The sequence below is a fragment of the Blennius ocellaris genome (assembly GCF_963422515.1).
Source record: "Blennius ocellaris genome assembly, chromosome: 4".
In the NCBI taxonomy this organism is placed as follows: domain Eukaryota; kingdom Metazoa; phylum Chordata; class Actinopteri; order Blenniiformes; family Blenniidae; genus Blennius; species Blennius ocellaris.
The window spans coordinates 3,512,949-3,538,181 of NC_137653.1; the positions used below are offsets into that span (position 1 = coordinate 3,512,949).

Genomic DNA, 25,233 nt, shown 5'->3' on the forward strand with positions numbered 1-25,233 from the left:
TAACATAATGCAGAAGAAGAGAAAAACTAAAACTTACTCTGTTATTCTTCTTAATTATTGCTGATTTCAATCATTTGCCATTGCAACCATTCATTATTTTACAGTTCAATGTTTTTTTTTTTAAGCACAACAATTTACCCAATTTTATGTTGTTGCTAAGCCAATTCCATAATATGATTCCCAGAAATGGAATGCATCTATATTTAACCTTGATTCTCATACTACCTCTTTCAAAGACACACAATTATTTTACTTTAAAACGTTTCAGTTAAAAACGGATCCCTGAAATACAGTTCAAATTGTCTCAAGGGTTGAAATATTCCTCGTTCTTGTATCTCAGTGCTCCATAAAGAGTCACAGGTGCATTTAGAAAGAGATACCGTCACTTGCAGTCATTTTAGTCATCTTTCAAAATGTACTGATGTAATTCCATACGTTAATTGCACAATCCTGACGAGCCGGAAGTTTTGAAAAATCCAACTTCTCCTTGTGAAAAACGTACATGAATGCAGCTAAACTGCACAAATAGATTATATACAACATCACTTCAGGTGGATAATATGTGCTGTAAACAAGACTCACACTCAAGTTTCCTCAATAATTTTTTTTTAATCAAACAATTCAGTTGATACATGTACACTTACATAACAGCAGCATTTATAGATTTTTTTTTTAATATAACCAAATGTTGATGAAGGCCAGAGTCATTTTGCAGCTGCTTTAAATGTATATATCATCTATAAATGAGACCAGAGAGGGCCTATACAAATATAATACACATAATCCAGCGTAGCCTCTTGCACCCCCGAGTTTAATCTCTCGAATCATAAACTCATGTCTGGACTCTCCCACGTCTCTAAAGTGCTGCAGAGAAACATTCTGAGATACAAGCTGATGAGCGCGTGCGTCGGACCGGATTGCACTGAGCGATGAATAAAGTCTTTGAGCGTGAAGACGTCTGTCAGAGTGATGAACCTCCAAGCTGCGGGATTCAGTTTCACTGCAGAAGCTGAATCCGAAGGCCTTTGTGGTGATCAACTGCTCCTTTAGTGGAAAGATTCAAGGTATCCAATCAAAGTTTCCCATTTTAATTCAACATTTGTTTCTTTGATCTCATATTCATGTAAAAACCATCCTCATATCAAATTTAAGGTTTTTATAGCAGAACCAAATTCTCAATTTATAACAATAGTTTTGCTGATAACTTGTAGAACATATTTTTTGTAAAGTAAGAAAACCATTCAACTGTGCTGACCCAGCAAAGCTTCCACTCATAGACGGATTATCTGTCGGCGTCATTTTCTCACAAACAAACAACAAACAAAAAAAAGCATTTGAATTTTAGGCACATGGACCAATATGGCACAATAAAATAAACCTCAGGACTAAACAAAAACAATAGAGTACAACAGAATTAAACTGAAAACACTTTAAAATATCAGACATTCGCCTGGAATATCAGGGGCGTGATGGTAAACGTGACTCATGTTACTGCCGTTTAATAAAAAAAAAAGAAAATACCCAGTTTTGTAGCAGTGAAGAGAAAATGTGCCAGTTTTATCTCAAATGTTAAGGATTTCTTTTCATAAACCACATTACTGTTACACTGCTGCAGATGTGAGTAGTTAAAAAAAATGCACTAGCTAATGTCGTATTCAGATTCGTATTCAAAACAAATTTTAAATGTTATTTAAGTATGTGAAATGTTTCATAAGAGAGAAACCTTTATGCGTTTTTTTTCATAAGACATTCTCATAGTCATATCAATATCATTCATAAATACATATCAGGCCCGAATTAAACCATACAGCTTCCTGAAATGGACGAATTAAAACCCGAGTTCCAAACTGAGCGGCAGTGATGTGAAGAATTCATTATTTGAAACCAGCAGGATGCAGCTTTTAAAGAACGGTATGTAAGATTTGCGTGATTCCCTGCTTGTACTCTGGGTGGCAGCAGTGAGTCGCTGTTTCTCAGCGTTTCAGCCGCTTGCTTTTAATCGTTGCATTTTCAAAATTACATTTATTGTCGATTCCCTCGTCTGTCGCTGTAACTGAAGGCAGGAAGCCGAGCACAGTCACTCATTGCACAATCGAGAGGGGAAATGTGGAATTACAAAACAAACTGTAGTACAACATTGAATGCAAGCAACCATATTTGGTCATTTGCACTTCTCCTTTGTGTCAACCTGATAATTGCACAATGCTTTTAATTAAGCCTTTTTTTTTTTTTTTTAATGGTACTTTCTGAGCAAATATTACATAATAAAACGTGTGTTGAGCAGCACGTCGCCAAACTTTTACAGAAATTCAGATGGAAATGTATTTACTGGAGACGGTGAAAAGGTCAATATGATGCATTTCAACATTGTTTATCGTGAACACATGGCACATCCGGGTGTTTATCTACACCCACAATACGAGACGTATTTTCAGTGCCTTGGATATCTCATCAACACGATGATCATTACTTCCTGGGCGTCTTCATTTTGGACCTTTAATGTTTCTACTGCATCTTGAATCTCCCGCTTTTGTGAGCTCACTGGAGGACCGAGTCATTTTGTGCTTCTCCTGAACTCTCAGTACAGTAGGACTGGAGAGAGCGACGACTCCAGGCTGAAACGTGGATTTGACTGAAGTGCAATTGCTTTTAAGCGATTATCATTCTCAGAAGCAAAATTCAACCTCAGAGAGATTTCACTGAAGGTTTAGTGGAGCCAAATCTCCTGTCAAGTACAAACAAAACCTTTGCAGAAAAGAAAAAAAAAGAAAAGAAAAGACGAGAAAACATTGTGATCGAAAGCTTTCGGATCAAACTTTTCAACATTTCCTCAACATTCAAAAGTGTTTCCATTTCTTCACTTTCAAGTCTGTTTTCGCTGCACATTTTTACTTTCGGATTGTTTCCACACGTTTTTTTTTTTCATGTGCAAATAAAACGAGCACAGACAAGTTGAATGAAAACACTTGATTCATTGCAGCTTCTCGATTCACGTGCTCTTTTTTAAAACCACCCGCCCGTCACGCTCTGGTCTTAAAAATCTGTTAAATGGTGCTGAATGAGATTACAACCGACGTGCAAGTAACTGAGGGTATCAATATTTCTTATTACTTTATGCAGAGAAACGCAACATAGGAGACGCTGCAGGCGCGACGCTCAACTGGAGCTACAGACTGTAAACTGTAGATTAGAACACAGAAAATTATGTCTTTGTTAAGTTTCTTAAAACAAGTGAAAATAAATCTGCAGTTTTATGGTTAAAAACAAACCAACATTCTGGATTCTTCTTTAATTAAGTAGTACCTTAACCTGGTTTTCTACATTTTTGTCCAATATTTTGCATTCATACTTGTGACAGCCTCCCTTTTCTTACATTTATTCCTGTAAAACGAAAACCAATCCTGGATTTTCTTTTGAAGTTTGCTGCAGAATTTTTTTTCCCACTTGTTAAAAAAAAAACAAACAAAAAAAAAAAGCAGCTTTTTATAGGAAGTCCAATCCAGAGTTGATTGATAATGTTTGCAGTGTGGTTGCAGTGGAACCGTCCCTGCAGGGCCTGTGGGCTACATGTGAAAAGGTCAAAGGTGTCTGGAAACCAAAACAAAAACAAAAAATCCAAAGCTGAAGTTTGAGTTGGTTCGTCGGCATCAAACCAGGAAAGTGAGCTGCATCCTCCTCAGGCTTCTTTCATGAGCTGCAAGAATGAAAACCAAGGCGGCTGGATGCTTTCTGAAGCTGCACGTCAACCGGAGGGGAAAAAACTCACCAGGTCAAGTTTCCCAGGGTTTTTTTTTTCTTTTCTTTTTTCTTTATAGTTTTCGTCGAGACAAAGAAAAAATAAAATAAGAAAAAAACGAAGCCGTCAGGTGTTCAGGATTGTCTAAAGTGTTTTCAAAGTGCAGACTGAGGCCGCCTCGTCTCCCCCGTCCTTTAGTTACTCCAACCACAGCAAACAGGTTTGAAAATTAAGCTGGGGGGGGGGGGGGGGCGGAAAAAAAAAAAACGGCGATGAAAATCCGCAGTTGGCGACTTGTTGTGGCGTCCCGGGGGAGGTCGGGGGTCAGACGAGGGGCTGGCTGCGGTCCACAGTGCTGGCCTTCTTCAGTTTGCCTTTACTGAACGACTGGATGGAGCTCAGCAGGGCGGTGCGGCCTCCTCCCGCTCCGTCAGAGGAGGACGCCGTGTGGGGAGGAGGAGGAGGAGGAGGGTGGGAGGACGAGGAAGAGTCCAGCATACCGGGAGGAGGAGGAGGAGGAGGAGGAGGAGGAGGGGGAGGAGGAGCGGTTTGGGCTCCTGGGTGCATAAAAGAAGAAGAAAGTGTGAGTGAACAGTGGCGGCAGCTTGTGGCGACAGTGGGTCACTGCAGGAGTCGGTTGCACAAAGACAAAAAAACGCTTTCGTCTCTCAAACGGGTAAAAACTAAAAGTTAAGGAAGAACAGAAAAACCACTGAGGTGTTTGGTTGTCGAATTAAAACTCCTCGCTGCCAGTTTCAATATATAATTATAAACTAATTCCATTTATACGTTTGCTTTCTTCTCTTAGACTTCAAATTGATGCGATTTTCTTCTTTTCTTCGTTACTTATGGAAACCATAAAAGCTGCATTTGTTTACATTTTGATATTTCTGTTCAGTGAATTAATCAATATGTTGTTGCAGCAGATGAAATATTGTAAAAGTGCGAATAGTTATTGACATTTTTAGGCATTTGCGTTTCTTCTTTATTATGCGCTTGTAGCACTTTGGGATTGTTTTTAATGAAAAGTGCATTACAAATAAAATGTATTATTATAAAAAAAAACTATTTCTGTGCAGCAGCATGACTTTGTAAGGGTTAATTCATTAGTATTCAAAATACTTGCCAATTTATTGCAAACGAGCATCAAAACTTTTACCAAAAAAAAAAAAAAAAAAGAAGAAGAAGACTGCTTTGAGAGATTTTATCTTTGTGAAAGCAACGCCTGAAGATCAGTTTGGTCAAGTGGAACTTAATTCACGATCAGTTCACCGCCGTCCAACTTTATGACGTCCCAGACACTCCAGTAATAATCAACTGAATTAAAGTACAACACATCTATTGTGTTGTGCAGAGAGCAGGCAGGGATCGGCGCAGACTCAAGAGTGTGGAAAAAGATGGAAATCTGAATTGAACGTCGAAATTCAGCTGCATTTACTTGGTGCCTTAGAGCCAACTCTCTAAAATCTCTTCTGAATCGGTCTGTATTCGCTTTTTTGGTCACATTTTGTTTGTTGGTTTTTTTGGGGGGGATAAAATTCCACACAGAGTGAACTGAAGGTGAATTAAGTCTGAACCTGTTACACCGTTTGCAGTAATTGTGTTTTTCCACCCCCACAAAACGTGGTGGAACCCAGATGTTACAGCCAAAGAAGCAGAACACCGGGGAACGCCAACAAGTGAGGGGGGGGTGGGGGGGTGGAGGGGTGGAGGGGGGGTATTGGGGGTAAGCGGAGGCCGACAGGTGCGACAGGAGCCAGCCGACTCCCCCCTGCAGGTGGGGGCTACACGGTGAATTATCTGCAGTGTAATGAAAGTTCACCCCCCCAGGCGACCTGGAGAAACACGCTGGCTCAAAACAAAAAACAATAACAACAAACGATGGCACGTTGAGTGGAAAAGCTTTGTGTCCTGGCTGTGGTGAACTCATTAGAAGACATGGGGAAAAAAGAAAAATAAATAAAAAATGGAAGGTTTGATCATTGACAAAGTGCAGGCTGGTTAAATGGGGGCAGATTTTCTCCAGGACGACCGGACTTTCATTACATTTCACAGTCCCACCGACCTCTCGGGGGATTTTCATGAAATATTCAGATAATTCTTTGGACGATGACGGCAGTTTCTCTTCCAGGAAGAACCTGTGGCTGCGTACCGACGCCTGATGTAATAATCATAGCTGATCGTAGCAATAAACCTGAGAAAATTAAAGCCGAAAAATTGAGCTTTTGGCTGATTAGTTTTTAATAATATTGCATCAAACGAGCAGAAACACTTTTTTTTTTTTAATAACCTTTTACGGTGCAAACAGGGGGAGAACATTTTTAACGACAGCCATCAAGATATCAAACAAGAAATCTAAATATTCTTGTGTGTGTTGTGGAAAATTGAGACATGCTTTTCTGTCGGGTTTTTTTTTTTTTCCTCCCCGGAGAAACCGCTGACGAGGAAAGAGCAGAGAAAGATGTTTCCTACCAGCTCAGCAAATTGTACCGACGAGCTGAACAACAATCAAAGACCGGCTCTTTTCGAATCTATGCAGACGCACGATTGTCTGAATTATCTGAATATTAGATGAAAAACCCAAAAGATGACAATCCTTCAAAATGCACCGTTGAAGAATTTGGTCAACTGTTGAGCAGCTCTACGTGACAGGGAAAGAAAATAAAACAACCTGCGAGTGCAAAAGAAGTGAACGTTTCAGAGCGAACAGCAAAGCAAAGTGTGAACATTTTGGGAATTTTCTGAAAATAAATAATAATAAAAAAAAAGGCTCAATAACGTGAACAAATCCTGAACAAAGAGACACCCAGCAGACGAGACAGGAGGACAGAGGGACGGACGGACATGCAGGGACAGGCTGACCAGGCAGATCGTAGGATCACAATCTCCAATGAAATTATAAAAAAAAAAAAAAGAAGCTTTGAAACCAGGAGGTGGCCGATGTTTGGAGATCATTGCAGATTGTGAAGGTTTTGTATAAAGCTGTGCATTCACCCTGCTCACAAACCAGCTGCAAAGCTGGTTTGCAACCGAAAAGATCCCAGAGGAAGTTTGTCCCGTCGCAATGTGAGATTTCTCCAAATATAGGAAGGATGTATATATATGTGTGTAGAAATGCCTTCAAATGACTGTTTTGTATTTGATGCTATTCGAAATAAAATGAACCTGATTCATGCATTTTATAGGAAAATCTGTTACGTATGTGAAAAACTAACATTTTAAACAAAAAGTGTCGATGAAGAACATTTCTATAAACTTCAAGACTTTAAAAGTATAGAGATATGTATATAGATACGTGGTGTCAAACTGACTAAAATCCCCTGTAAATCTAAGTGAGTTGAATTCACCTTAAATATTGAACAAGTGGCTGCATTACAAAGTGTTATTCACAATAAATATGACTTTATTGGGTGTTTGCAGTCGTTTTCCCTGTTTGATATGTTCCAAAATCCTTTCACATGTTTGAGTAAATCAGTAAATCCTATTTATTTAAACTTTAAAGTGTTGCTGCTCCATTAAGACTCACGGTTACGTTTTCTCTGTAAAATTTCATGAACCTGACACGGGCGGTTGTGCCCAGCAGCTTGCCTGGAGGCCAGGGTGCACGACAGCTTTTAAAACCATCAGAGACCTTCATCATCATCATCATTATAAATCATTTTACTTTACCCAACAACACGGTCAGAATGGAGCATGCTCTATGGTGGAGACGGCACAGGAAGGAGAGAGAGAGAGAGGGAATTATGACAATTATCCGTTCAGTGGACCAACCAGCATTTACACTGCCAAACCAGGACGGAGAGGAAGAGGAAGAGGAAGAGGAAGAGGAAGAGGAAGAGGAGGGCTACAAACTCAATACTTCGGTATTTGAATGTAAACTCAAACGTGCCATTTCTCAAGCGAAGATGCACTTTTTTGTGAAGTCGACTGAGAAGCTCAAAGCAAAGACAGATTACTAAACTAAATACGCAGAACATAGAACATTCCATTCTCTATTTAGTGCCTGCAGCATCACACTCATCGTCAAATATCGCTTTCGCAGCTTTTAACTGTAGAAGTGAATATAATAATTTCACATTAAAAACACAATTCCAAACTATTTTTTAGCTAGATACACTAAATGCACTAAAACTTAGTTATTACTTATTTCCTGTTTACAAATTACAAGGAGAGAAATATGCTAAGAAATAATTTTTTCCCCTTATTTCTCCAGTCTTTGTACTTTATACAGACCTGAGATGAATGTTTCCTCATAGAAACAAGAAATTCTTATAATTTTTTTTAAATAAACTAACATTTCTCAATGTTATATGGATGGGAAAGGGGAAAAAAAGACATTGTTTATGGTGTTTGGTGGCCCAGGAGGAGAGGAGGAATAAAGGAGGAGAGGAATAGAGGAGGAGAGGAGAGGAGAGACTCACAGCAGGGTGGGAAACTGCTACATTTTTCTAGTTTATCTTGAAAGTAAAACCGTCAACGTTTCCCGCCCTGCGCCACGTCTGGTACAGACACAGAGTGAAAGACACGGGTACCTGTCTGCAAAGCCCACGAGGACAGACGAGGTGAAGAGACAGAGCAGACGTGTCAAGTTAACGATTAGTCGCCATTCTGTCTCGCAGGCACCTTTCAGGGGATCGGACGCCGTGACGCATCTGAGCAGCGTCCTGAGACGCGCCGGCGCCACGCCGGGGCTACCGGGCTCGTGTGAGGACAGATGGACGGACGGATGGACGGACGGACGTACCTGTGGTGGACGGAGGTGTGGGGGAGGAGGGACATGTCGGCGGTGAACTGGCTCCAGAACCTGCAGGTGGAAAACTGACACATTCAGCATGATTTCACAGAAATTCACAATTTTTTGGGGGCGTGAGAGTGAACATATTCTTGTTTTTGTTTTGTTTTTTAAATCAGCAGTGTTCACTGATGTATGTAAACATTAAATTATAGGGGGAGAAGTTATATGAACAATTTGGAAAGGTAATTTTATTGTGGTATTTTTTTTCACAATGGAGAGAAACACCAGAATGTTTGACTTCTCTGCTTGTGCGAAATATTCCTTACTGCCAGTTAATAACTCTGATTGGGGGGGAAAGTAAAGAAAGAAAAGAAGGAAAATAACATAAAAAAAACAACAAAGGAAAAAAAACTGCAGAAAATAGGGAAAAAATACAAATTAAAAAGTTGCATCCAATTGATGCATTTCTCTCTAAATGTGGCTTTTAAATAGAGCCAACAACATATTCAAAATGAATTAGATCTCTAATAACAGATTGCATTATAGCAGAGTAGTACTCAATAATATATATATATATATACATGCTTATTTAGAGTGAACCTGAAATGGTGGAATATGTGTAATCATAGTCAGATTTACAGGTGGAGATGATTGTATAATTGACACGTAATGCTGAATTACAGTTATCTTATCCAAAACTTATACTATACACTTAAACCAAACTGAACTTATATCTATACTTATGTGAACGTATAACCGTTTAAGGAGCGCAGACCCAGGAGGCTCAGCAGTGACCTACCGGAGTTATTGTTGTTTCTAACCGAGACGTCTTCTTCGTTTTCATAAGCCGACTGTCTGGACTTCTGCAAAACACAAAAGTCTTTGTTTTAGGGTGAGGGATGTCTTTTAAAAATCCCTTCATAGGAAGAAAAGGCAGCTCTTAATAGACAATATGAGATACATGAAACATTTTAGGCGTTTTACTTGGGATCTTTAACATAAGAAAAGGTACAGAAATGGCATGAATACTTAGTGAAGGTATTGTTAACAGTACGTAAAGAAGCAATTATAAGATTATAGAACAAAGAGGAAACACCAGCGCAGGAGGAGTCGGTGTGCACAGTGGAGAAAATGTCACATATGAATATTGAACACAAAGGATCCCACCATTATCGCCTGGACAATAAAGATGAATGCTTGATAACATTTGTATTTTACATCTTAAGCATGTAATGGTTGAAGGAAAAGATCAAACTCAATCCATCCACTGGTGATAATGGGAAAATGATTCCGACATGGATTGTTGTATAATCCTATTTTCTGACCTTCCGCGCCAGGATCTTCCTCCTCTTCCTCTCCTCCTCCGAGCCGTGGTGAGACTTAGCTCTGGTCAGCCTCCTGTGCTGGTGGAGCTGCAATCAGACACCAGGAAAATCCCATCGTGACCCCCTGCTGTTCATTCCTCTGCGCTTCAGTGAAGCTCTGCTGCTGCAGCTACATGTTGTTTAACCGTCATGTGAAAAACTAACGGCAAACTTGATCTATTCCGTCTAAAATCTGAATCTGTTTGAGGCCACCGACAAACAAGCCAACCAGTATTTAATTACATTTTTCAATCACTCCACAGAAGAATAGAGAGGAAAAAAGATACAATTTGTTCAAAAAATGTCACGAATCTGTAAAAGCAGTGTGAGAAAAACTTCCATTTCATGAAGCACCGTTTTGTAATAAGTCTTTTTCTTAGTTGCACGTGTCTCCGCTCTCATAACGCAAGGATAAATGGATAATTCTCTTCATTTCCTTTAATATTGGCCACTCCTGGGGGTGAACCAGGATCAGCCTTGACTTTGAGATCCTGGTTTTAATTTCAAGGGCATTTCAACAGAAGGACTAACAAAACTGGCAACCGTTGTAAAAGGCAGCAGTCGATCAGAGACGTCAGCGTTCAGAGAAGTGAGTTGTGAGACTCCCACCACTGCTCCAGTTACATCAATGAAGAATTTCAGCATAAAACTGAAATCAAACACTACAAAAAAAATCAAACCTGAACTTCACATGTTAAACTGTGACAAACAAAAAGGGAGCCGATGAAACAAACGTCCAACTCAGATGAAAAAGGTTTTTTTTGCCAGAGTTACGATGTACAAAGTGGAAATGTTGACATTTTGTGTGGTTTTTTTTTAGGCGAGCAACTGAAAGACGAAAACAAACTGGTGTGGAGCTGCGACGTTAAACGTCCAACTTCTCTGGAGTGAATAAAATGTTGAGACGAACCAGCGAGGAGGAAATAATTGACTGCGACTTTAAGATATGAATATTAAAGCAAGAATTAATAAATAAATAAGTTTGCACAACTTAGAATGTTAAAAGAAAACATAACACAGTCAGTTCTCCTAAGATGAATTCTACACATTATTACCGTGTTCCAATTCATTAATACAGCAGAAGTACGAGAACTTGGACTCACAAGTCTCTGCTCCTCCTGGAGTCTTTTCTCCAGACTCTCCTTTGCTGCTTTCAGGGCCTCTTTCAGCCTGCTGGGAACCTGCAGCAGAGTTCAAACAAACAAACACACACAAACAAAAACAAAACAAACACACATAAATCAAACGGAAACAAAAAAAACCCACACAAAAACACAAAGAAACAAAAACAAAACCGGCACACAAAAACAAACAAAAACAATCCAACAAACAAAAGCACACAAAAACAAAAAACACAAATAAGCAAACACACACACACACACACACAGACACGTTCAGCTTGTCTCTATTTCCCATGAAATAAAGTCACTGCAGTCAAATCAAACGGAGCCTCTGACCTTGATGTGGACTTTCTCTGAGTGTTGGAGGTGGACGTCATTGAAAAGCCTGCAAGACAAACAGTGACTCAGCAAAAAAAACAACTTTCATTTGCAATTAAATTCCTTACAGAGAATTTTCTTCGGACACAGGAGCTCATTATTTGGCACGTCATGCTACTGATGCTTGTTTACTACATTCTACACAGTGCTATCCTCTCCAGTGACGCTTGTAGTGTGAACTGCAACATGTGAAGGTAAATAACTGCAAGTCACTCTCCTGACGTGGCGTGAAATAAAGTATTTGGACTGTATTTTGAAAGCCAAGTAGATTATCTAAGTATATATTTGTGTTTATGACAGGATTTCACTCCAGTGAAAATATTTCCTTGGCTGATCTCTCCTTTTCAAGATGATTCATTTACGTATGGAAGCAGCGGCTGGAGAGGGTTATTTACACCGGAGCTGCAGAAGTCGACTCATTTAAGGGCGATCAACAATGACAGAATGCCAACACTTTCAATTCTCTATTAAAATGTAAATAAAAAAATAAATAAATTGATTGCATTTTAGAAAAAAGTCAAATAATGGGTGACAAAAGTTGAATCGTGAAACGTTTGATCTGCTGCAACCACACTGACAATTATAGTATTACATCTGAAATACTCAGAACCCTGCAACTTCTTCCTTTTACAAAAAGAAAACGCATTAAATTGGCACTTTTACCAACACGTCTCTTACACAAGCAGCGTAAAGTGTAAGCGATCTGTACTCGAGTACAGTTGTAACTGTAATCTACACAAAGAAAAAAAACCTCATCTAAACCGTCTGCATCTTTTAAAGCTACACGTCTGAGGCTGAAACGGCAGAACGCACGGTGTCCGGATGAGCGCCGACACCGTCGGCATCCCGCTCTTGCAGGCCTCCGTGGACAGGATGGACTGCAGCACCGACACTGAACACACACACACACACACACACACACAACGTTATCACACATGTCTGAACAGCTCGGGGTTAAAAATAACGAGATTTCTGAGTATTGGGTGTACGTGTGGGCGTCTCGGTGTAATACTGACCCACGGCTGTGTACGGGACCTCGGGGTAATGGTCGACCGGCACGCTGTCCGGTGGTCTGCCGTACGTCATCTCGTATAGTAAATGTCCGAAGCAAAAGACGTCGATGCTCTCTGTGGTCTGCAGGTGCAGGTACACACACACACACACACACACACACTTTTCGTTTTAACACCGAAGAAGCAGTAATAATATTGGAGTTGATCCAGGTGGGCGCAGACTCACGTTGATCTTCCTGAGTTGCGTGAACGACGGCCGCAGCGCCGAAGGAACTCCCAGCATGCCGTTCTCCACGTCTCCCAGCCGACACACGCCGTCGTCCACGATGACGTTCGACGTGTGCAGGTGGCCGAAAAACACGCCGCCGTCGTGGAGCAGCTTCAGGCCCTGAAATAGTACACACACACACACACACACACACACACTATTAACTCCCCCTCTTTTCTTGCTCCAGAGAAAGGCCAGAAAAAAAAAAAAAGAAAAAAGGAGGAAGATCAAAAGTAACATCTTTGTTCATCTTTAGAGATAAAACAGCAGGAAGTACTTCAACCAAAAGACAGAATACTTTCCTGTGTGTGAGTGTGTGTGTGTGTGTGTGTACCTCCAGGATCTGGCGACCGTACAGTTTGATGTGCGTCAGTTCGAGGCCTTGACTCTTCTTCGGGTTGCAGTACTTCTTCAGGTAACTCTCTCGGGGCTTCACCTGAACAGAGGAAGGGAATAATATATAACAACAACAACAACAACAATAGGTAAACATTTGGGAATCACAATTCGTCTTGGATTAACACAACCAGATACTTTCCTGACTACCTCTGTACAACCTTTATGCATAAATGATGAATTTCCTGTCGGAAAAAGGTGGAAAAACCCACTAAAAACTGCATCAGCTAATTGAAAACGGTCATCAGATTAGGAGCAAGTTCTTAAATATGAGGAAACGGTCTTTTCGTGCATGGAAGTAAAACAGTGACTGGAAACATTTTATGTAACAAAAAAAACAAAAAACAAAAAGGGGTGAAAAGCAACATATTTACTTATTGTAATATCTATTTAAATTATTTCTCTCCGTTTTCCCAGAGGTGCTTCACACACAGCGTACCTTACAGATGTGGTCTCGCAGTGAGCCCCTCTCGCTGAACGGCCGGATGAGGAGAGCCGAAGACTCGCTGGCGCTGGAGAACAACAAGGGGCAGAGGTACGGAGTCTGGGGGGGGGGGGGGGGGGGGCACGTCAGTTATTCAGTGAGACGACAGGCTGGTGGCACTTGAATAAAAAAATGTCTGATAACAAAGGTCAGTAAATAAACGCGCATGAATTTAACGTTTGTCACCTTTGAATGCATTTAATAATACAGTGATTCCAGGTGGTACTTCATGTGTGTGTGTGTGTGTGTGTGAGAAAGAAGAATGTTGCGCAACGTGTGTGGGCTGTGAGGAGGCCCGGGTTGAAACAAACTAAAGTTAGGGTTAAAGTTACCGAGAGACTGGTGAGAAGCTTCATGGCCGACTGCAGGTCTTTGTCTGTCAAGAACTTATCGGGTCCCAGGTCCACCTGAAGACATGCAATAGTTGTACATTCAGGTCAAATACGTTCAGATTTCACAGTACATTTTTTTTTTTAGTTTTTATTGTTGCGTGACTTCTTGCTTAATTCTAAACCAATAAAAAAAAGTTAAATCAAATCAGTCAGGTGACGAGAAAGAAAACTCAAGTGGCTGGATGGATGTTTGCATAAGTAGAGCAACTTATAAAATATGATCTTTATCCATTTCCAAACTCAAGCAAACATCTACTTTCAGCTCAAAAAAACACTTTGATTGAAAACTCAGAGTTTCTTCAGCCGGATGAATCGCGACTTAAAATCTAATCAGGGTATTTACAGTCCTCGTCTCTCTTTCCACTTTTACTATGTTAGAGTTATAAACTGTAATTCAGTTTTAGCTAATTCAATATCTAATAACTCAACCCTGTCTTGCACTGCGGGACGTTGCTGAGTTCATATGTTATAAGTGAAAACTGTCAAAATAAAAGGAAGTGCACTTTTCTTTTCTTCCTCTCTCGTTGAATTTTCAGTTCATTAGAACTGAAATACTTCCGTTTGGTTTCCGGGAGCATTTTGAGCTGCTTCATTGTGGTTTGGAGTAAATAAGCAAAAGTCAACCGAACATGAATCCGGTGTTTCGCTCACCCAGCTCAGCAGGTACCGCTCTTTAGGCTGCTCTTTGTTTTTGATCAGAAAGTACTTCTTCCTGATTCTCCAGCCTGAAACAAAACCAAACAACATCTCCTTAAGTTCCCGTGAGAAAAGAAAAACTTCAGTTCTTTGTGAGCCGCTAGACGTCCCACTCTTTTCTTTTTATAAATCTAGAGCTGAACCAAACGTTTAATCAGTTCTCATGCACTCCTATTTATTTCGTTATGGATGAAAACAACATTTATGTCGCCATGTGAGCTCAGTGTGACACGCAATCATATGACAAAAAGCAGAATTCACAGAAGAGCTGCTGCACGGAACAACTGGCAGGATTGTGCTCGCAGCTCGTGTCGGTGCTTTGATAGTCAAACGAGTGCGGGGCGAGTCTTACCCATGTCTTTCAGAGGCTCCAGGACCTCCCACTTCGGGTCTGACCTGAAGAACATGGAGACCTGCTGCAGGGCGATCTCTGACAAAACAACAAACAACATTTTCTTGATGTCGGGAGTCTTCAAAAAAAAGTTCCCTCTCTTGACGGCGCCTTCAAATTCACTTTAAATGATGGAATTATCGAGAAAGCTTCATAAAGAACAAGAATCTGATGAAATGATTTCACAGAACTCCCGTTATTCACGTCACAATTTCTCTCATATCTTTTGGAGACACTGAGGCCAGAAATAATAAGACAACACTTAAACTAAACCCATATGAGCAATTCATAAAGAGATCTTGTCTTTGTGTGAGACGTCAACACACGCAAAGCAACGAAAAGCATAAAAAAACCCAACAACAAACAAACCGGTGTAGTTGGCAGAGTAGTTGTTGGGGTCCAGGAACTTCTTGACGGTCAGCGAGCTGGAGAGCAAAGGATGCTGGGTAATGGAGTCCAGATACGCCTGGAGTCCTTTCTGCCTCTCGGCGATGAACTCCCTGTCCATGTTTCCAATCAGTTTCTTGGGAGGGAGGGGGAGACTGATGCCGCACACCTGAAGAGAGAGACAAACGTGTTCAGACTGAACTGCTGTGCTCAGGTTGTTGTTTTGGTACGTTTCAATAAATCAGGCCGGGGCGGGGGGTCAGGGGTCAGCCAGAGGAAACAAGCAGGCAAAACCTCAGCAGAAACACTGAGCGCTTCCTGTTGTCCACCACCTCAACGTCACATGAGACGGGACGATTTCAAACTCCTCCAAAAAGCCAAAATCCCATTCCTGTTTGGTAAAATGTCATTTTTACCAGGCAAGGCTCAAATCAACAGATTTACTTCTTCTTTTTTTTTGTCAGAGCGGTTGAACACCTTCGCTTCACTCTTGTTTCATTGATTGGACTTCAGGTTTTCGGAGTCATATGTAAATACCGATGAATTTTAAATGCAGGTCGGACCACATTTTACGGCCGACCGATTAAATAACTCCAAGACACCGTGGCGCCAAAAACACTCGACCATCTTGTTACTATATCACAGGACTTGTACGTCGTCTGCAGCTGAACAAAAATACCCTCAGCAGATCTGATTAGCGTTGCAGATTAAATGCGGAGCGGCTTTTAGGTCAAACTTCAGATTAAACTTGGGTCCGAGCAGCAAGACCTGAAAGTTTAGTAAATGCAAAAACAACAGCTTAAGCTCAGCGCACATGAATTCCCCGCTGACGCGACCGGCCGAGTCTTCTGGGAAACCCAAAAGAGCAAAACCTGGAGTCTGTCGTAACGACCTGGCACTCGGTTTTCTCAAACAGGAAGAACATTGGCCAAGACGAAGCTGGTCTGTGTCACAACATGTTTGTGTGTGTGTGTGTGTGTGTGTGTGTGTGTGTGTGTGTGTGTGTGTGTGTGTGTGTGTGTGTGTGTGTGTGTGTGTGTGTGTGTGTGTGTGTGTGTGTGTGTGTGTGTGTGTGAGATACCTCATAGTGAGTTAAACACACATATCCCGCTGCAACAACTTTTAGTAACTTATGTCACGCTGACAATGAGAGAACAGCTGCTTGGCTGAGACACACACACAAAAAAAACAGTCCCGAAACTTTGTAAATGTTGCTGCTGTCGTCTTGTTTGCATGTCGAGTGAAACATAATAACGCGAGTTATTCAGAGCAGAGAAACACGCGACACTCACCATCAGGCTGCTGTTGAGAACATCAAAGTCACTGTAGCGACGGATCACCTTAAAAAAAACAAACAAGAAATATAAACACCACCGTCAGTGCTCCATCTTATTCCTAAATCACTTTAAGATATTTTTGTGTAAACATTAACGCTGGATCACATCAATAAAAAGTAAAATGAGAAGAGGATAATCCAGGATCAGAGGTGGTGATAAAGAGGAAGAAGTAACATTATTATATTATACAGACAATATTGTAATTCAGTTTTATTTTTCCCAAGTATGATTAACGTTACTATTTATGCATCTGAATCCATGTCACTGCTATTAAAGTCACAAGTTATAACTGAATATAGCCATAATTTCAGGCAATGTTTAAGCTTTTTGATCAGCATTTTTGCAACTGACAGGTTTCCTCCTTGAAAAAAAGTATTTATCAAAAAAGTGTTTTGTTTTTTTATTATTGAAGTAAGTTGCTTTGAATGTAGATTTTTTTAAATGTGAAAAAAGAACAACAATAATGTATTTAATGAGCCATTTATTTTTCAAGAAGTTGAAACCAGCTAAAACGACCTGATGACATTGGACCCAATTTCTTTCGCATGGTTGTTTCCTGCGCTGTGATTGGTCGGCTCACCTGCCAGCTGTTGTCTGAAGACACACCCCTCTGGACTCTCACGATATATTCCTGAAAGACAAACAACACCAACTTTAATATGAAGGAAGTTGGATGGCAAAGCGTCAAACAATTTAGGGTCATCAGTCTATTGAGGATTTTCAAAATAACACCAGTGTTATATGGATACAGATACAAAATAAAACACAACAAATTGTATAAAACAATACAATGACACAATAGCATTGTCTTAAATTGATCCCTGGTCTGGCCAATGTTTATTGTGGTGTATATTTTTCTTATAAAGATGTATTTAGACAGTCGTATGATAGTCGTACATTTAGAATTTATGATAAATGATCATTGAGACAAAATTGACATTACAGGTAAAATGTGCAATGAGTTGAATGACGATAATATGGTAAGAAAGATGACATGTTGTAAAAAGTGAATTTTATTTTATCCTTAAATCCTCCATTTTCTTGTATTAATCGAACAGTGCAGCTGGAATGTGAGCTCAAAACCTGAAAACCACAAATGAAAATCTTATTCCTGCAGCTTTGTCTAAAGGTTACCAAACCACAAGAGAGAAAACTCCTGTGAGATTTAACAAAACAAACACACTCTTGTGACGTCCACATTCAGAAGGTCACGATCGGGGAGAGGCTCTCAGTGAAAGGTTCTGGGTCGTGTTCCTGCTTTCTGTTTCACTTCCAACGAAGCGATTCATTCTTCAGAGGAGGACCTGTCTGCTGATGCTTGAGAGATTAAAGAGATTATTTTAAGATTATTTTGTTGCATTTAAGTTTGCTGAGATCTAAAAGCCATTTCTTTTTTTTTTATTTTGTCTAATTTAACAAGAGCAACATGAAGATTTTCACTAAAAATATGTTTAAGTAGTTGTGTTAAACATTTTCTTCCGCAAAGCGTCTCTTACTCACAGCTCCATTATTGGATTGATGCCCTCAATGTGAAGTTATGAAAATAGCTTGACACATAAAATGACCCCAAAGGCATTGGCAAGCTGCATTTCTACAGTCCAAATTACTGTATTTTATTTGAATAAATACCACAATATATTGTGGAACAGTCAATGTTGTGTATGACATGGCAACACAACTGAGATGTTCATTTAATTTGGAGAACATTTTAAGACATAAATCATGAAATGTATACAAATCAAGCCCATTTAAAACTTTCAGGTTTGTTATGATTAACTTACATATGAAAATGCGGCGTCCTCGTGAATCTGTGTGCAACTTTAAACTGTCGAACTCTTGGTATCATTGACTAGTTTTAATTCATAGCTTAAGACACAATTTTAAGACTTGCATTTATGCGATATTGTGGTTTCATTACCTTACTGGACTTGCCTTTTTCTCTGCCAGCACACACACTATACTTTTATGATATACTCTGTCTGAACTTGCTGGCTCTGTCCATTACTATCTGTACTTTTTATTCCCATTTTATTTTTGATTAACATTCTGCGCATTCATTTCAGAGCACCAACTTTTAAAAGCCATGAAAGCAAAATTAAAAGAAAAGGTCTTGAAATATTCATCAATAAAACCCCAACGTTACAGTCCCTCTGTACAGACACTTTGCTGTGTTAAATACATGTGATGGAGAACATCAAGTAGACTCTAGTATATTTTCTTTCCTGGTAGTTGGGGGAATAAAAGAAAGTGACAATCCATCCATCTTCTATTCTACTTGATCCAGTTCAGGGCCAGGGGACACTGGGGCTGATCCCAGCAGGTCCACCAGGGCAACACAAACCAAACACTCACATTCCCACCTGAGGGGGAACCTGGGAGTCAATAATTAACCTGCCATGCGTTATTTGTACTGAGGAGCGTCTCCCCAGGTCAAGCATGCAAACTCCAGAAAGGCCAGATTCCACAACCACTGTAACTTTCCACATGCTTTAGTCTTTAAAATATGTAATCACGGTTTTCCACATTGCAGGCATTAGCGTCGTTCATCCCCCCTTGTTTATTATAACGCTCTGCTTAATTCTACGGCGCAATAAAGGCCCAGCAGCGAAATACTAACAATGATGTGTGATCGCCAAAAATCCAATATCTAAATGAACGTTGCCTTCGCTGATGGAATCGATGGTAAATGTGTGTTTTTGGAGCCAGAACAGCAGCAGCAGCAGCAGCGGTGAACGTGAATTTAGCATCCTGAGCTAACAGGCTAGCTCAGCTGATTCTGTCAACAAACACACCAGCGGTGCTCCCATTATCGGACAAAGAGCTGCTTTACGACGTCGACCAGAGAACACGTTTATGGACAGTCACGCCGTTGAACGTCTGTTCTTCCTCCTCACACACCGTATCCGAGAGCAAAGTGTACAGGAAAGAAAACAGCTGCGGTTGGATTTTGTTTAACTTTGTACTCGTGTTAATGCCGTTGTGAAACGTCGCACCGAAGCCCATTGAAAATCCGCCTATTTGTTGTTTTGGTCGTAGTTTAGAAGACGTGTGTTGATCTAAAAAAACATTTTAACCACAAACATACACAAATGTCAATTTATCTTGAATTCGGCAAAGCTTTAAACACTTGCTTTAAATGATTTTTGGCATTTTAAACCAAACCAGATTTGGCAGAGTTTATTTGTATTTATTAACAATTAGACTATATGTTACGAGTATTTAACAGACTGACTGTAAGCCGATGGTCTGATTAGACAACTCTGAATTTTTTTTAAAAAAAGGTCAAAAGTTGCGTTTTAAAGCAGCAGATTGTCAAAATTAATTCCCTCCAAACTTGCAGACGTCAGTGTGTTTTTTTTCCCAGGACAAGGACGGATGTCTGGGATGTGTTTTGAGCCTCTGGGCTGTCGGCCAGTCGGTGTCAATGCTCCGCTGCAAATCTCTTTATATCAGCAGGTTTGCACAAAAGCTTCCAGGAAATTGCTTAATCGGCGACAGGCGGACGGAGCCAGGGTCTGGTGTCCGATTATGGAGTCACCCTGCAAGTCTGACAGGCGCCCTCGCGCTAAAAACAAACAAACGAATGAACCAGAAAAGATTCATCGGTGTTGGATGAGAGCCGTGTTGTTCATCCCACACTGGCTCCACCGCTCAGGGGGTGTTTCGTATTAGAAATGTGGCAGTGAACGCATAACCAGCGAAAAAAGACGGTTCAACAACCCTGTCCGAAAATGGAACCAGTGACGCAGCGATCCACTTAAAACGCCCCCTGAATCAAAACTTTGCTTTTTTTTTTTTTTTTAATTTAAAATAAACGCATCGGGGCTGATTTATCAGACAACCAAACAGGAAAAAGAAAAACATCTCAGAGGTGAATCCACGGGATGTCACGGGTTGCTGTGGGGCAATTCCCCGGTAAACACTCACCGTGTGGGATTGCAGGTTCTGGCTGGCTTCGATCACCGCCGTCAGGGGGACGGTGTCGTCCAGCAGCAGCCTGCCGGGGACCGGCTTGTCCAGGAAAGACATCCCGGCGGCGGGAAGCGGGTGACACGTCTCGTCTGTCACACTCTGAAGCGGCCCGGGAGACACCGACACGGAGCCCCGGTGAGGCGGAGGCGGACGAGGAGGAGAACCGGACTGCCCCGGAGCAGCGCGACGTGCTATACTGTTAGCTTCCAGGTAACCAGGAAGCGGAGAGTAGCGTCTGACGTCATCGCCCGGCGCGTTGACGTCGAGGATGACGAGACTTACGTTAAAGTGCGTGCGCGCCCCCTGTTGGTGAGGAACATTCGCCCGTCAGAAAAGTACGAATAAAATAAAATAAAAATAAAATAGAATTTAAAAAACAATAAAGATCAAGAAAATTAGTCTTGAAGTTAGATCAGATTAAATGAGATTTTGCTTGATTAGTCCTGGAATTCCAGACATTGCAGTGATGTCACAGCTTCATCCTACATGCAGGGCCACTGGGGTAAATCCCATCTTACCGTCGTTGAGGGCAGATCCAAGATTCTTATTTACGACTGTAGAATTTCAGCTGTGTGCAAATTCAGTGTTAAAATAACCTTCATGACCAGGAGAGTGCACCTCATGGGCCACACAGCATCATGGAGCAGGGGTTATTGCTCTCGCCATGCAGTGAGAAGGTCCCAGTTCAAATAACTCTCTTTTTCTGTGTGGAGTTTGCATATTCTCCGTGTAAGTGTGTGTGTTTGTTTTCTCTGGGTACTCCGGTTTTCTCTCAGTCTATAAAACATGCGTCATGGGTCCCTGAGCAAGATTCTTGGCAACCTCCATGTCCACTCTGCCGTGTGGCTGCTGACCAAACACTCAAGAAATATCCTGAAGGGATTAATTAACCTTGATTCTTTTTCTTACTGATCGACACATAAAAGGAACTGATGACTGAAATCAGCTGGGCTGGTCTGAATAACTGAAAACAGTAAGTAAAATAAAATAAAGAAACAAATCTACAGTAAGTTGGGATGAGGAAAAATACAATTTCTGGATATAAAAGAAAAAAATATTTCAAACAGATTAGGCAAATTCTTAGTTTTAATTGCATTTTTTTTCTCCAATCAAAAATATTCCACAAACAAAATAGAGAGCCATTTTCAGAATCTAGACTCGTGCAAGAAAAACAAATCAAAAACAATATCAACACTCTGTGTGAAGCAAGGTTTTCCAGATGAAATCTAAACATCTGAAGAAATGCGCTTCATTTGTCGTGTCCAGTTTCCCCCCCCAGTCGTCACTTCTCCTGCTGGTCCTCCGGCATCATCACCATCACCTCCCCCTCCATCACCACTTTGTCCTTGACGGAGCACGTCACGGCGATGAAGGCGAACGACATCTTGATCTTGCGGACCTCGGCCTCGGCCACCACCTCCTCGCCGATGTAGAGCGGCGCCGGGAAGCGGATCTCCTGGTACAGGAAGACGCAGCCGCGGCCGGGCATCCTGGTGCCGAGCACGGCCGACATCAGGCCGTTTATGAGGACGCCGTGCACGATGGGCGTCTCGAAGGAGGTGGTCTTGGCGTAGGCGGGGTCCAGGTGGAGGGGGTTGGTGTCGCCCGTCAGCTCGGCGAACAGCTCCACGTCGCGTGACGAGAAGGCTTTAGTGAGCGAGGCCCGCTGGCCCACGTGGAGCAGCCGGCGGAGCGGAGGAGCCGCCACCGCCGCCGCAGCGGAGGGGCGGAGCCACGGCGTCACGAAGACTCGCCTCCAGAGAAAAGTCATTCTGAAGGGAAACGCCGCCGCTGCTGCCGCTGATGATGATGCTCCTCCTTCTTCAGTCCAGCTGCAGATCTCGACTGTTTCCGGTCAGCGCCAGCAGGAACGGAGACACCTGAACGCACCACGAGAGAAACGTTTGACTGTTGCTACATCTTGAACGTCAGAAAACAATAGAATGTGTGAAGCTCCAGTACAGACAAATGTAGTTATTTAGGACCGGTATTGATCAACTTAAATCAATAAATTCCATAGAGAAGCTGGAAGTGTGTCGCTCTGACGAGTATCTCGACATTTATTCAGCAGAATCCCGTCGGACAATTTTTTTTTTTTTTTTGTGATTTTTGGGGGAAAAGGTTTGTCAAATTATTAATAAAAGTCACACTATTCCCACATTGTTGGCACGCAAAAAAAAAAAAAGATTGATTATATTAAAATTAAAGAGGCCTAGGATAGTACCTGTAATCTATACCCTCGCCTCTTAAAGAGACAGGCATACAGAATTATACCCCACTAGGGCTGGGAAAAAATGATCTATTTATTGAATTTGTGGCTGAAAATGTTTTTTATTTTACAACTTCAACAGTTTTTCGCATTCCTTTCTTTCATTCCTTATGGGTTTCTGGTTAAACCATGAATTTGTTCAATGACAAGAGCCTCTTTTTCTTTATATTTTGGGATTGTTTAAAAGTAATTTAACTCCGAGGACAACCACAGCAATAAAGTTGCACCTTTGATGATATATCTGACGTCTGCAGTCATTTTTAAATGTGCGTCGCTGACCTGATGCACTCTGAAGGCGCAGTTCTGGTTCTGGTAGGAGCCGAGCAGAGACAGAGACGTCCACAGCTTCACCAACCCGCTGGGAGAGAAAACAGAAGACGCTTAGGTTGATTTCTTCCAGGGGAAATGAAAAATGTCTCCGCGGGGAGTGAAGCTCACCTGCTGTAGACCCGCAGAAGAGCAGTCAGCGTCTCCTCATCGTACTTCAACAGGTCAAAGTTTAACGCTGCTCCCACCTGAACACACACGGGAATGACACAAATGCTGAAAAGGACGTCGTTTAAATGTTGGGCCACTAGCGGGTGCTGTAGTTTGCTTTTCAAAAAGTTGCACTTTCAGTGGCCGAGAGCACAGTTGTCGTGTAAACGGGCTTTCAAAACGCAATAAAAGTCCCGGCTTCTCACATGAAAACATCGTGTAACAGGGCCTTAGTCAAACATCCATGGTTACCTGCTGCCATTTTTAATGTCAGCTAAACATAGCATTATGCACACTAAGCTTCATGCCGTGTTTCCTTTTCTAGTTATGTAAGTAAGTATCAAAGAAACTGGAAAGAGTAGTAAACATTTTTTTTGAAAAATAAAAGAAATTGGCCTCAAAACCTCTCACAGTTGGTTTTAGTTCCTTCAAATGAGCTTTGGATTATTGTCTGGAGGCGTTTTCTCTCAGACCTGAGTTCTCACCTCTCCATGCAGAGACTTCAGGCCCGTGAGGATGAACTGCTTCAGTTCCACTGCGCTCAGTCTGGTCGTCTCATCCTCCAGGACTCTAAACGCACAAACAGGTCGGGCTGAGCGCTCATGAGCAAGGAGCACAAGCGGGCGGGGAATCTAAGTAAAACTCACGAGTGTGTGTGACTTACAGGTGGACCTTCATGTAGTGGTACGGAGCGGCGTTCTTCAACACGACCCGCTGATAAACACGAGGTTCTTCCTCTTCGTTCAGGCGTCTCATTATATTAAAGCATCGGCGGCTTCGTTCTCGATGAGCAGCAGATAGGAAACTGAATGCAGGTTGGAAAAACAACAACAACAAAAAGGTATTTCTATTTTAATCTCAGTTTGATATTTTGAGGTATTTTACAGATGTACAGACTTTAGAAACATTACACTATAACAGAAACGTTTCTCAGTGATTTTAAAATACAATTTATTGACTGAGAAACCGACTACAATCAAAATAAACAACAATAATGACAATAAATACATTTGCTTTTAAAACATGGATGATAAAATAATCAACAAGTTAATGGATAGTGTGAAGAGGATTGTTTAGTTTTGAGTAAAGTTAGGACTAATATATGATATAGATGTGATTCTGTTCTTGTGAGAACACTCACTGTTAACCTTTAAAAAAGCTGTAAAATACAAACTAAATAAGTGTTACAGTTCAGACTGATGGTGAGAGAAAGGGGATATTATTAATTATGTCATTAAAGTTTTGTGTGTGGTAATTAGTAAAACCCAAGAAATACAAACATGTAAACAATGTAAAATATCCTCCTCTGTAACCAAGTAACATAAATCAACTAAAGTGCACAATGAAATTACTCACATAATAAAGAAGCAACTATCCACAGCCAACGCTAAATCGTAGAATTTTAATGGCCTGAAATTTAAACTTAACATAAAGTATTTCTAGAGGTTATTAAAGAGCTCGCAGGTCAAACAGCAGCGAGGCAAACATGCTAGCTGCGGCTATGCTAACAGCTTGCTGCCAGCCTATTAAACAGCAGGGAAAGCAGAGGATTAAAAAAAATCGTTTGCGTGTTGTTGTGACTTGCAGTAAAAAGGTGAAGATTTGTACTCGCCAGTTACATGTGCGTGAGGTCGTGACAGCGTGAGGTGAGCCGCTTCAGACACCATGAAAACTTCCAGGCAGCAGTGCTGAGCGGAGGGACTGCTGCGCATGCGCACGCCGAAGGGTCTCGAAGAGTAAACAAAAGACCAAGATAGATCCCTTCCGATAAAACGTCGGCGTATCAAAGAGTGAAGAAAGAGCCAAGATGGTTCCCT

General features: G+C 41.3%; 2 protein-coding genes across 4 annotated transcripts; both read right to left on the bottom strand.

Moving 5' to 3' along the window:
• Positions 1-644: 644 nt before the first annotated feature.
• pxk (PX domain containing serine/threonine kinase) lies at positions 645-20,843 on the bottom strand. The gene is made up of 18 exons (XM_080494566.1): positions 20,626-20,843; positions 17,279-17,329; positions 16,654-16,701; positions 15,344-15,530; positions 14,936-15,013; positions 14,539-14,612; positions 13,828-13,902; positions 13,451-13,555; positions 12,950-13,051; positions 12,574-12,735; positions 12,351-12,468; positions 12,148-12,226; positions 11,293-11,341; positions 10,939-11,016; positions 9,797-9,883; positions 9,271-9,334; positions 8,481-8,540; positions 645-4,293 (listed from the first exon to the last, which is right to left on the bottom strand). The coding sequence occupies exons 1-18, from the start codon at positions 20,725-20,727 to the stop codon at positions 4,061-4,063; spliced, it is 1,752 nt and encodes a 583-aa protein (XP_080350692.1). The 5' UTR covers positions 20,728-20,843; the 3' UTR covers positions 645-4,060.
• Positions 20,844-21,738: 895 nt separating this feature from the next.
• Positions 21,739-25,105, bottom strand: rpp14 (ribonuclease P/MRP 14 subunit). 3 transcript variants are annotated; one of them, XM_080495643.1, is made up of 6 exons: positions 25,029-25,105; positions 24,081-24,221; positions 23,902-23,986; positions 23,378-23,454; positions 23,219-23,297; positions 22,359-22,550 (listed from the first exon to the last, which is right to left on the bottom strand). In XM_080495643.1, the coding sequence occupies exons 2-6, from the start codon at positions 24,170-24,172 to the stop codon at positions 22,494-22,496; spliced, it is 390 nt and encodes a 129-aa protein (XP_080351769.1). In that variant the 5' UTR covers positions 24,173-24,221; positions 25,029-25,105; the 3' UTR covers positions 22,359-22,493. The 3 variants fall into 3 exon arrangements, with proteins under 3 accessions (XP_080351768.1, XP_080351769.1, XP_080351770.1); XM_080495644.1 differs by having other exon boundaries at positions 25,036-25,086; XM_080495642.1 differs by lacking the exons at positions 23,378-23,454; positions 23,902-23,986; positions 24,081-24,221; positions 25,029-25,105 and having other exon boundaries at positions 21,739-22,550; positions 23,219-23,296.
• Between the last annotated feature and the right edge of the window lie 128 nt (positions 25,106-25,233).

Bases quoted from the DNA above. Each gene is read 5' to 3' on its own strand.
- pxk (XM_080494566.1), bottom strand. From the start codon at position 20,727: ATGTCTTTCCTGGACAAGCCGGTCCCCGGCAGGCTGCTGCTGGACGAC. The intron at 14,613-14,935 runs GTAAGACTCGCC...GTTTTGTTTCAG, and splicing joins GGAGCCTCTGAAAGACATGG to GCTGGAGAATCAGGAAGAAG. The intron at 4,294-8,480 runs GTACGTCCGTCC...TTATGCACCCAG, and splicing joins CACACCTCCGTCCACCACAG to GAGCCCAAACCGCTCCTCCT.
- rpp14 (XM_080495642.1), bottom strand. From the start codon at position 22,441: ATGACTTTTCTCTGGAGGCGAGTCTTCGTGACGCCGTGGCTCCGCCCC.